Raw genomic sequence first — 12466 nt, forward strand, 5'->3', positions numbered from 1 at the left:
AATAGAAACCTTGCCAGACTCCAGTGGAGCTGTACGCCGAGTGAAACTACAAACCAAGACAAATATATTAGAGAGACCTGTAAACAAATTGTGTTTAATTCAGGAGGCAATTTAAGTATGCAGAATAACTAAGAATCTTCAAGAAAGAAAGACAAAGGAAATGTGAAAGAACTAAGTTGCCATTTCGTATTTAAAATGTTAAAGTTTTAACGGCTCTTAATATATGAATATATCAATGATAATTGGTTTGTCATCTGCCCAACCAATTAGGGGCCGGATGTGTAAGAGCCATTTAAGTATTTGTTTATTTATATAGATGTAAAATAAGTTATTGCTTGAATTAAGTAACTGTTAAATAATTGCATTTAAATAATTTAATATGTTTCATATAAAGATTGAAAATGATGCTGATGTCATTTCCGGCAAGGACCGTTAGAATTTGTTCATGCAAGAATGGAGCGCTACAGTTTTTTGACCGTGTAACATTTCCAGTTATTTTTTGTTATTAAACTTGCAGAAAAGGAAATTACTGGACTTTGGATGTTATTTGAGTTCAATACACGCTCACACACTTAGGAGAGGCAACAGAAATCACAGATTGGATGGATTGCTATCACATTGGTCTTCGGAACACAATTTAAGATATTTTAGATGAAAACCGGGAGGCTTGTGACTGTCCCATTGACTGCATAGTAAATTGCACTGTCAAGGTTCATAAAAGTATGAAAGATGTTGTCAAAGCAGTCCATCTGCCATCAGACGTGCAATCTGAATTTTATGATGCGACGAAAACACTTTTTGTGCGCAAAAAAACCCCAAAATATCGACTTTGTTCAACTTTTTCTGCTCCTCCGTGACATTTCCTGCAAGCGCGTTCATGAGTTCACTAGCAGAGCACACCTCAGATGACGCAACACGTAAATGACAAAATTTTAATTTTGGGGTGGAGTATCCCTTTAAGACTTCAGGGATATTATTTGATTAAAAAAAACTTTTATAAAATGATTAATCAATTTAATGTATCTTAAAGTATTAATTTCTTTGGAAAATCTTTTGAAATTAAATGGGAAATACAAAATAAAAACTAATTCAAAATAATAGTCTCAGAATTAATCTAAAAAAAAACCAAAACAAAAAAAACACATTCATTATTTGAAACATTAACTAAAATAAAATGAAATATAAAATGTCCACTAGTTGATTTCACTAGTTAAAATCTAGCCAAAAGCATTTCTCATTTTTATTTAACTTAACCTAATGCACTAAAATAAATTAAATTAAAAAGGGAAATAAATTAATAAAAACTATACATACATTTTTGAATAATAATAAAAACGACAAAAAAAAAAAAAGAAAATTAATAAAAATTAATTCAAAAGATTAAAAAAAACAATAGTACTTCAGTGAAACTAAATTAACACTAGATATTATATCATATAGCTCTGTTGAAAATATTAATGTGTTTAAAATTTATGTGGAAACAGTGATGCATCTTAAAGTATTGATTTCTTTAAAAAAATCATTTGAAAGGCAGTATACATAGACTAATGCTTATAGCTTATTCTGACTGAAATTGACACTAGCACGTTGGTAACATATACTGGTTCAGACTGGAATGGTTCATGTTTAAATGTCTAAGTATATAAATATATATTTTATTAGTAATAAAAAATATTTTCTTTATTTAAATATATTATTTGTGTGACATTTCCATTTCCTACGCAGTAGGAACACATCTAAATGTCTAGGCAGCTTACTAGGGCTTGGAACATAGTCATACTTCCCTTACCATAAGGAATGAATATCCAAACCAGAGTCTTCTCCAATTAGATGGACAGCTTGGTATAATCCCGTCTTGACTGTGTAATGTCATGGCTGGCGATGACGCCTCACACACCACACATCTGCTGATGTGTGGTTGAATTTCCATCCCCCTCAGAATAGAATTCATGGGAATTGGGGCATTTGTAGACAGCCAATAGGATTTGTCATTGCGACTGGCATAATCACAGCTATCCATATTACAGCAGGAGAATGGCATGGTGCTGAACATACGCAAACATGAACCTGCCTGGCCTGGTGAAAACACACAAAAATAAGTTTGAACGTTGTTGTTATCACTGTTCTTATAATTAACCAAAAAAACTTTTCACTGAAACTCTTAACGTTAACTGAAAAAATATATAATTTTATTTCAGCTAGTTGCAAAAGCAGCATTAAAATGAAAACTGAAATAAAAATTTATAAAAACTATACAGAAAACTAATAAAAAAAAAATAATAAAAATGACAAACACACAAAAAAAACACTAAAGCTTTAAAATTAAAATAGAAAACACACAAAAAATAATAATAATAGTATCTCAAAAACATGGTCATTATTTAAAATACAATACTGATCAACTAAAAATAAAATTAAATATAAAAATTGAAAACTTATTTTATTTCAGCTAGCTGCCAAAGTATCATTTCTCATTTTCATTTAGTTTAACTTGATGCACTAAAATATAATAAAAATATATTAAATAAAACAAAAACTAATAAAAATGAGAAAAGCACACAACAAAATTACTAAAACTTTAACCAAAAATAAAAAATAAAATAATAATAATATGGAAAATACAAAATAAAAACTATTTCAAAATATAAAAAACAACAACATAATATAATATTGTTTCATAAAAAAAAAAAAAAAAAAAAAACATTTTCATTACTTGAAATAAACATTAACTGAAATAAAAATAAAAATTCACTAGTTGATTTTTATTAGTTTCCAAAGCAACATATCTCATTTTCATTTAGTTTAACTTAATGCACTTAAAAACCTAAATTTAAAATAAAATTAATAAAAAACTATACATACTGTTAAAAAAAATAAGTGACTAAAAAAAGCCAACAGCAAAACTACTAAAACATTAACTAAAGTTATGGAAAAAAAAAAAAAAGAAAAAAAAAAAAAAGAGGATTAAAAAAAAACTATAGTATTTCAATGATTTGAGTGTGAACATACCCAGGTCTTGTGTGTGCGCTCTCTCTTGACCCTCCAGATATAGTAGGCTGTAGCCTTTCCATAACTCTGTTAAGCCCTCAGGACAAGTGGGCACAACATCAGACTGGCTGTGCTTCACCAAAAGGAAGCCGGAGGAAAATGGTCCAGGAGGACCCTGATCACCATCTTGTCCTGGGGGTCCTAGGATGGAAAAAGAAAAGAAATGTATGGACAAATGGTTGGGTTAATGAATGGGTCGACATGAGTCACTCTAGATAAAAACATCTGCTAAATGAATGAATGCAAAAGTATTGGATGAACGATGGCAGGAAGAAAGAGGATACAACAGTGTCAGGCTTAGTTGAAACAATAATTACTGTAATTTTTAACAATACGCACAAACATACCCTGAGAGCCCCTTTCTCCTTTTTCGCCGCTCTCTCCAGGGCTTCCAGGTTGTCCGACTGGTCCTTCTGTCCCAGGACGTCCAGAGAATCCAATATCTCCTTTTTGTCCCTTTATACCTACACTCAGAATAACAACGAAACGTTGCGCTTTAAAGCAAACAGGGTGCTCTTTAGGTCTCTGAGCGAGAAACTTCCGTCTTTGAAAAATATATCTATAGAGAGTGAAATGTCTACTTTCAAATGAAAAAACAAAATTCAAATAGAAAACGTGTGTGTTAGCATGGATGATTTACATAAAATTTAATGTGTGCAACGTAGCCTACACTTTGCATAAACTGGCTTTCAGTTCAATATAATAACAAAAAACTACATTTTGGGTTTTTATTCAACTAAGGTGGGCACGCTGTGATCTGTACTATATTTTTACTGTAACTGACAGATTTCGGCCAAAAATAAATTAATTAAAAAAAAAAAACGGGAGTGGGAGGGAATGGGAGTAATCCTTCCGGGAGTGGAATGGGACTGGATTTTCCCCAGTTAGTGTATATATATATATATATATATATATATATATATATATATATATATATATATATATATATATTTATATATTATCGTCATTGGTATCGTTATCGCAATAAATACCTGAAATTATCGTGCTAAATATTTTAGGCCATATCGCCCATCCCTACATTAAACATTAGAGGTTTTCACTCTTACAATCTTAAATCAAGAAATCAAGAACTGAAATAGAGAAAAACTGTTGTTTAGACTTTAATAAAGAATATACAGTGCTTTTTGTAAATATAAAGTTAGATTTAGCCTTTCTAGATTGGGTTAGTATATATATATATATATATATACACACACTGTTCAGAATAAACAAGGGACTCGTGAACAACCATCACAAAACAAAAAACAGTTGTGGATCATCCGGGTAACCACACACGGTATTAAGAACCAAGGGTTCCCAAACTTTTCAATGGGGTTATTTTAATAATTTCAGCTAGTTTTTTGTCTTGTGGACTAAATGTAAACATCTTTTATGTAAAATATCTTACTCAGGACAGTACTAAATAAAAAATAACATGCATTTTGTATGATCTCTCCTATTTTGTTAAAATTACTCACATTTTCTGCAAGGGGTTCACAAACTTTCAAGCAGCACTGTATATATACTTTATTTTTTAATCTATTTAATCTTATTTACACTGGAAAAAATGGTGGTGGAACAATTTTGAAGTAGAAAGAATAAAACAGTATTTTCTTTTAAGAAGTACTTCAATAATCTTTGTTCATCATTTTTACAGTATTGTTCAGTATATTTCTATTTTTCATTTATGTTTAAGGTTTTCATCAAATATATACATTTTATTTTAATTATTTCAATGATCAAAAATGATTTTAAATTTAATTAACAATAACAACTCAAAAATGGAAGATGTTTTATGATCTTATGAAAATAAACACCCTGCTGTTATACTGAGTTGTACCTTTCACACCCCCAATGCCATTAGGTCCATGTTCACCAATGTCACCATCCGGGCCAGGTGCACCACGAGCACCAGTAGGACCCTGAGAAACAGGACAAGTAGTATCAGGACGTTTGACAGCCCCAGGCTCTCCTTTTGCCCCTACAAATACAAGGGGAGAAATAAATTGAAAGTGAGGGAATAAATCATAACTTTATTGATTCATAAGATGGTCAGTTTGATGATCTGAAGGATCCTGACCTGGGTCCCCTTTGTCTCCTTTTGCACCACAAGGTCCTGGGGTCCACAATCACCTACAGGGCCAGAGGGTCCCGGAAGGCCCATAAGTCCACATTGTCCTTGTTCACCTGTGGAAAATTAAAAATAGAACAACCTGAATGACACAACTGTGAATGTAAAGTGACCCCATAACATTCTGAACTCATAAGCTAAACTTTTAATGAAATCTATTTCTTTTACCTTTTGGACCTTCTAGGCCATCAGACCCTGGGAGGCCACTGGGCCCACAGGTTCCTTTTTCTCCTTTATACCCTGGTGACCCAGGACCACCTGGGTCACCAAAATCACCACTCTCTGTGAACACACTGCCTACATCTCCTTTCTCTCCCCTGGGCCCTGGAACAGCAAAACATACACCATGCACAATACATAATTCTATGCATAAACACATAGCCTACATATGCACATTACAGCTGGTCTTCCTGATTTGTTGCAGTGCTATCCAACTTAGACCTCAAATTCTATTTGTGCCTCCAAATGACCACACACCTGGAGGTCCATCTGACCCAGCGTAACCCTGTTCTCCACTAGGTCCAGGTTTAGGAATCTTACATTCTTCACCACGAAAGCCTGCAGGACCCATTGGACCAGGGTCTCCTATTAAAAAAAAAAGAGAAAGTGATGACATGGATTAAAGCAGATCATGAACAGTGTAATTGTGCTGCCAGATATTATTTACACAATTCTGCTTGTTAAAATATTGAAACTAGCCAACAGTAATATATAAACAAAGTGCACTACCATTCAAAGACCTTTTTTCAGGATTATTATTTGATTAGAAAAGTTCACAAGAACCTTTTTTAGTATTAATTTTGAACTGAAATCTTTTGTAAATGTCTTTAGGTGTCACTAGACATTTAACAATTTAATGTATCCTTGCTGCATAAAACAAATTTCTTTAAAAATAACGTACTGTTGAACCGCATTTTTATGAAACCTTAAGGGAAGCCTCCTGTACAATCATACAGCAACTGTCACTATCAGGGGTTATGAATAGGTTGAATAGAATTATGAGTTATGTACCTTGGCTCCCACGCTGTCCATTTGGACCTCGAACACCTGTTTGTGATGTACCTTGCGACCCTGGGTCTCCTGGAGTGCCCTTGTCTCCGGTTCGTCCTACATTGCCCCTATTACCACTTAAATCCTCTCCTGAAGGACAACGAAAGAAAGAGGGAATGACAGGGATGTTTTTAATCTGGCAATATCAAAAACTTCTGAAAGCACAAACAACCTCGATATCTCACCTCGATATCCCATTTCACCCTTGTCCCCCTTCAGGCCGTCAAGTCCATGGAGCCCAGGGGGTCCCAGAGGTCCTGAAAGTGAAAAAAATATTAGTTTAAAATGTATACATGATTGTCCTAGTTTTAAAATTAGTGGCAGTTTGTTTGTACACAGCATAAGTAGTCTAACCTCTAAGGCCACCGTATCCTTGGTTTCCTTTAGAGCCCGGTTTACCTGGAGGCCCCAGAGGACCTTCTGGACCATGTCTTCCATACGGACCTGGGGGCCCAACCACTCCTGAATAGCAAAAGGCGCATTAATATGGATTTAAGAAGATGTGGAGTCACAGATGTGTGTATCTGCTAATTTAGAGCCTTATCTATTTTACCTGGAAGTCCAGTCAGGCCATTGTTCCCAGGTGGTCCAGGTGGACCAGAGCATCCCCTAAGCCCTTGTGGACCAGGGTCACCATTGTCTCCTTTGCCACCAGGGGGAGCTATTGGGGAGGAAGAGAATGTTTTTACAGATCTATCATTTTTTCCAATACATTTCTGTACTATAGAAATACATATTACAGAACAAGAATGAAAGAGGACAGTAATGTTACCTGACAAGCCTCTTTCTCCACTTGGCCCTCTCTCACCTTCTGGTCCTGGCACACCAATAGGTTCACCTTTGGCACCTATACAAGACAGTACAAGGAGGTTTTGCAATTAATATAACTTCAAAGGAGAGTTAAATGTGCAGATTGAATATAATACGATTGTGTAGTGAAGTCGTTGAATGGGTCAAAGGTTTGAATATGTACACATACACCTTTCAAAGGTTTGGAGTCAGAATGATTTCTTTTTTTTTTAAGAAACTGGAACTTTTATTCAACAAGGATGCATCTAACTGATCAAAAGTGACAGTAAACACCTACTGTAACAAAAGATTATATTTCAAATAAATTCTATTCTTTTAAACTTTTTATTCATCGAAGAATCCTGAAAACTGTTCACAGGTTTACACAAAAATATTAAGCACAACTGTTAATATTAATAATAAGAAATGTTTCTTGAGCATATTAGAATGATTTCTGCGTAATGATGCTGAAAATTCAGCTTTACCATCAAAGAAATAAATGACATTTTAAAATATATTACAAAACACATTTTAAATTTGAATAATATTTAACAATATTAGCTTTTTTCTTGTATTTTCGAACAAATAAATCAAGCCTTGGTGAGCATAAGACTTCTTTCAAAAACAATACACAAAAAAAAAAAAAAAAAAAACCTTACTGATTCCAAAATTTTGAAGGGTTGTGTTTGTTCGAGTATGCAATGTTTGCATTGTATTTTACCTTTAGGACCATCAAACCCAGAGAAACCAGGAGTTCCTGGCAGACCAGACATTCCAGGATCACCCTACACAGAAACAAGCATTAATGCCTACGATTTACATATAGGCACAGTTAATTTACATTAGTCCTGTTTATGTTCTCTATCTATATCTGTCAGGACAATCAAACCAACAACAAAATTAAAATAATTGGGCAAGAATTAAATAATAAGATTCACATTCAAAAAAGAACTTCCACTCACTGGATCACCATTATCCCCTGGGAATCCTACAATTCCCTTTGGCCCACATTGCCCACGTGCACCAGGCTCGCCAGACAGCCCAGGAATGCCTGGCGGTCCACGCTGGCCACTTTCAAACCCTGGAGGTCCATTACGTCCAGGATACCCTGGTTGTCCAGGCGACCCTGGGTTACCCTTATTACCTGCAAGTAAACCACATGATGCTGTGAAGTTTTTTTTTAAAAAGGTTAAAAACCAATACAGGACTTGAGTATTTGTTACAGATTTACCCCTTTCTCCAAAGACCCCATTCTCCCCATTAGGTCCAGGTGGCCCTAGCTGGCCTTTCACTGGCACTGAAATCATGTCTCCTGGAGGTCCCGGAGGCCCAATGTGTCCTGTAAAATACAGGAAAAATATAAGAATATGTGTATTTGATACATTTAACTGCCATCATTACATTAGACTTGACCTAAAGCATGACAATATGGTATTTCACAGTTTTTAAAAGTACCTTTCTGGCCCTTGTTTCCGTTTACCCCTGCGCAACCTGGATGTCCATTGAGACCCCTAAAGCCTTTCAGTCCAGGAGCCCCTAAAGGGCCAGTCTTCCCTATGCAGCCAGGATAGCCATCTTGACCAGGAAATCCAGGCAAACCTGAGTTGCAATACCACATGACAACTGAGAATCTGACAGCCTCTTTGTATTTATCTCTAAATATCTATATAACATATATTTAAATGGAAATTTGATATAACACACTTTCGATGTTGAAGCTAATATCTACATTAATTCAGCACAACTAATTTTTTAAAAATTAACTATTAATATTAACACCATAATAATGGCATTTAATTTAAATATTATTTTTATTAATAATAATTTATTAGCATTAACAAATTAATGCTTTTTTTCAGCAAGAACGCATCAACTTTCTATTCATTAAAAAATCCCATCCCCTCCCTGCCCCCCAAAACCAAAATTCCACAAAAATATTCAGCAACTGTTTTTAACTTTGATAATAATAAAAATTAAGAAAATCGGTATAGTAGAATGATTTCTGAAGGATCATGTGACACTGAAGACGGTAGTCACGGCTGCTGAAAATTTTGCTTTGCTTCACAGGAATAAATGACATTATAAAGTAAATAAAAATAGAAAATTGATTTTTAATTGTAATAGTATTTCACAACATTACTGTATTTTGTATTATATAAAAGTGACCTTGGTGAGCATAAGAGACTTCATTCAAGATGGTAGTGTATACACTGTAAAGCTACCATTGACGGTAACATCCATCTTAACTGTAAATATGTTCCAGTTAAACAAAATGTTGCAAACCACAGATAGCGATTTGTATAAATGTCACACTCTTTACCCTTTGGTCCAGGGCCTCCAGGGTTTCCACTGTCCCCTTTGAATCCTGAAGGACCCTGAAGGCCTGCGCGTCCTTGATAGCCTGGGGTACCAGGCTTACCATGTTCTCCTTTGGCTCCATTGCCTGGAGATCCCACCCCTCCAGGTGGTCCTTTCTCTCCAAGGCAGCCTAACACAGAAAAGTGACATTATTATGAGAACAATCTCAACAAGCTTCTGTTCATACAGTGGTCTCTACTCACCTCTCTGTCCAATGAAGCCTGGTGGTCCTGGTTTACCAGGTGGACCAGCTTGTCCTGTGTCACACAGCTCTGGTCTCCCACCTGGGCAACCAGGTGCTCCTGGTGTACCATCCATTCCTTTTCCCCCTTTTCTACCAGGAAGTCCAGGAACTCCAGATGCACCTGCAGAAAAAGTCAATTAATACTGATGGACCTTCTGGGATATTTTCAGATCCTACAACCTTTATTTAATAACCATTAAATACTATTTTCTTTATATCCTACTGCTGTTTGCCAGATATTATTCAACTCTCATTGTAGTACCATGCAATCCAATTGGTCCAGGAGATCCAGGGACACCTTTAGGGCCCTGATGTCCCTGAATCCCAGCAGGCCCCATCGGTCCTGGGGCCCCGATAGTAGAGCCTCCAAAAGACCCTTTCAAACCCTGGGGTCCACGATTACCAGGTGTGCCAGGTGAGCCACTAATACTGGTGCCATCTGGGCCAGTGTCACCTGGATCTCCTAAAGATCCAACTGGACCTGCGGATGAGATTGCAGGGATATTAGATTTTTGTAATACTTTCCAACTTGACGCATTCTAGTCGAGTTGATACTGTGGGTATATCATGCGGATATAGAATAATTGATAAATACATGTTGAATAGAATCAAAGAGGGTTTATTCAAAGATTTAGAAACATTCATAAAGTTGAACAGAAATGTTTTTAAATACACCGAAACCTTATATTATATTCTCTACCTTGAAATCCTGCTAACCCAATATTGCCAGGGTCTCCACTCTCTCCCTTGGGACCATCTGGTCCAATTTGTCCTTTGCATCCTGGATTTCCAAGCTTACCTATCTCACCTGGTAGAAAACATGAATGTTTCGGTCATATACTGTATCTGATAACAGTCATCAGTGCTCCGATATATCGGGTCCCTTCCAATTCATATATTTGCAGTTTTAGAGAAATGCTTTTTTAAAGAAATTTAAGAGTCCAAAACAAGCTTCATTAGTTCAATACACATTTTGCAACAAAACATCAACTAAGTCTGACTAATTATTCCATGTTTGGTCTTGATAAGTTGAGTGCATTTGAAATTTGAGGAATTATATCAAATTTATTTCATATTTACAATTGTTTGTCTAATTTATCTTATTTCTCTAAACTAAGTTAAATTCTGTCAAAGGAATTAACATTCACACATTTTTCCACAGATTTTGTGACCACTAAATGTCCACCACATTGTTTTCAATTCGTTTTAATAACATCAATAAAAATATCCAAATTTGAATCTATTGGTTATATCATCATCTGAGTTATAACCACAAAAGTGCACTAATCCAAAGAAAATTGGTACCATTTAGAGAATGATTGTATATAGAATGCCAGATCTAGAATTAAAATTGGCACACAATAATGAGTAGATGTATGTAAAAATATAATTTAATTTATAAAATAATTAACATATATAACAAAGACTTATTATGCATTTATTTTTTACACTTTAAAGGTACAATACTCTCATTCAATTTAATATTAAATACTCTTTTACAATACTCACTTCCTCTTATTCCTCCAGTTGTATCATTTCTTTTTTCAACCAAACTGAGAGAACTCTCACTCTTTCATTCAGAAATTATTTCTATATTTACCTTTACAACCAGGCATTCCTTTAGAACCAGGAGCTCCACGTATGCCAGGTGCACAGGGCATGGTATCACCTATATTAAAAAAATAAATAAATAAAAATAAAATAAAAAAATCAAGAAATTCTCACTGACCTCAAACATTTGAACAGTAGTGTACATTACACATCATTAACAGATTTCAACATCCTCCATTCTGACATTTGTTTTCAACAAATTGCATTTATAGTGGATAGCAAAACCTTACTCAGCTTACTGAATGCCTTACTTACCTTGAACACCTTTAGGACCAGGGGGTCCCGTCTGGCCTTGAGGTCCTGGTTCTCCTGGTTCCCCCCGTCGCCCAACTGACCCCATCATACTAGGGCCAGGAGGACCAGTTGGACCTCTGAGGCCTTTTACACCAGCAGCTCCTGGACACCCCCTGTCACCTGGCTGACCAACAGCACAATCCCCCTGGAAAGGAAATTTTTTTTTTAAAAGAAATTAATTAATGATTGTAAATTACTATATAAATAAATCATCCTATATAATATTATATATAAATATAAATATATACAGTTATGGCCAAAAATATCGGCACCCTTGGTAAATATGATCAAAGTAGGCTGTGAAAATTAATCTGCATTGTTAATCCTTTTGATCTTTTATTTAAAAAAAAAAAAAAAAAAATCACAAAAATCTAACCTTCATTGAATAAGAATTTAAAATGGGAGGAAATATCATTATGAAATAAAAGTTTTTCTCTAATACACGTTGTCCACAATTAACGGCACCCTTTTATTCAATACTTTTTGAATCCTCCATTTGCCAGTTTAACAGCTCTAAATTTTCTCCTATAATGCCTGATGAGGTTAGAGAACACCTGACAAGAGATCAGAGACCATTCCTTCATCCAGAATCACTTCAGACCCTTTAGATTCACAGCTCCATGTTGGTGCTCCTTCTCTTCAGTTCACCCACTCATTTTCTGTAGGGTTCAGGTCAGAGGACTGGAATGGCCAGCAGAAGCTTGGTTTTGTGCTCAGTGACCCATTTTTGTGTTGTTTTTGAGGTTTGTGTTTGTGTCAGTCACTTGTTGATTTTTTTATCTGTTGGTATTTGATAGAATCCATGATGCCATGTGTCTAAACAAGATGTCCAGGACCTCCAGCAGAAATATAAGCCCACATCATCAAATATTATAAATACAAATATAATACAGCAGTATATTTCATTGTACACATGGGGTACTTTTTATCCCTGTGTTCAC

At 35.1% G+C, this 12466-nt stretch overlaps 1 protein-coding gene across 1 annotated transcript in view; it reads right to left on the reverse strand.

The window, feature by feature from the left end:
• col4a4 (collagen, type IV, alpha 4) overlaps nt 1-12466 on the reverse strand; it is an 83010-nt gene that overhangs the window by 9918 nt on the left and 60626 nt on the right. Inside the window, 23 exon segments of the mRNA XM_058744969.1 lie at nt 1790-2076; nt 3010-3189; nt 3396-3512; nt 4889-5029; nt 5129-5167; nt 5170-5235; nt 5348-5503; nt 5657-5764; nt 6191-6319; nt 6415-6486; nt 6584-6691; nt 6783-6890; nt 7002-7076; nt 7740-7803; nt 7981-8162; nt 8250-8357; nt 8474-8617; nt 9339-9506; nt 9580-9741; nt 9883-10101; nt 10321-10428; nt 11221-11289; nt 11487-11670. Of these exon segments, the coding sequence (XP_058600952.1) occupies nt 1790-2076; nt 3010-3189; nt 3396-3512; nt 4889-5029; nt 5129-5167; nt 5170-5235; nt 5348-5503; nt 5657-5764; nt 6191-6319; nt 6415-6486; nt 6584-6691; nt 6783-6890; nt 7002-7076; nt 7740-7803; nt 7981-8162; nt 8250-8357; nt 8474-8617; nt 9339-9506; nt 9580-9741; nt 9883-10101; nt 10321-10428; nt 11221-11289; nt 11487-11670 (2994 nt within the window).

The sequence above is a fragment of the Onychostoma macrolepis genome, chromosome 15 (assembly GCF_012432095.1).
Source record: "Onychostoma macrolepis isolate SWU-2019 chromosome 15, ASM1243209v1, whole genome shotgun sequence".
Taxonomy (NCBI): domain Eukaryota; kingdom Metazoa; phylum Chordata; class Actinopteri; order Cypriniformes; family Cyprinidae; genus Onychostoma; species Onychostoma macrolepis.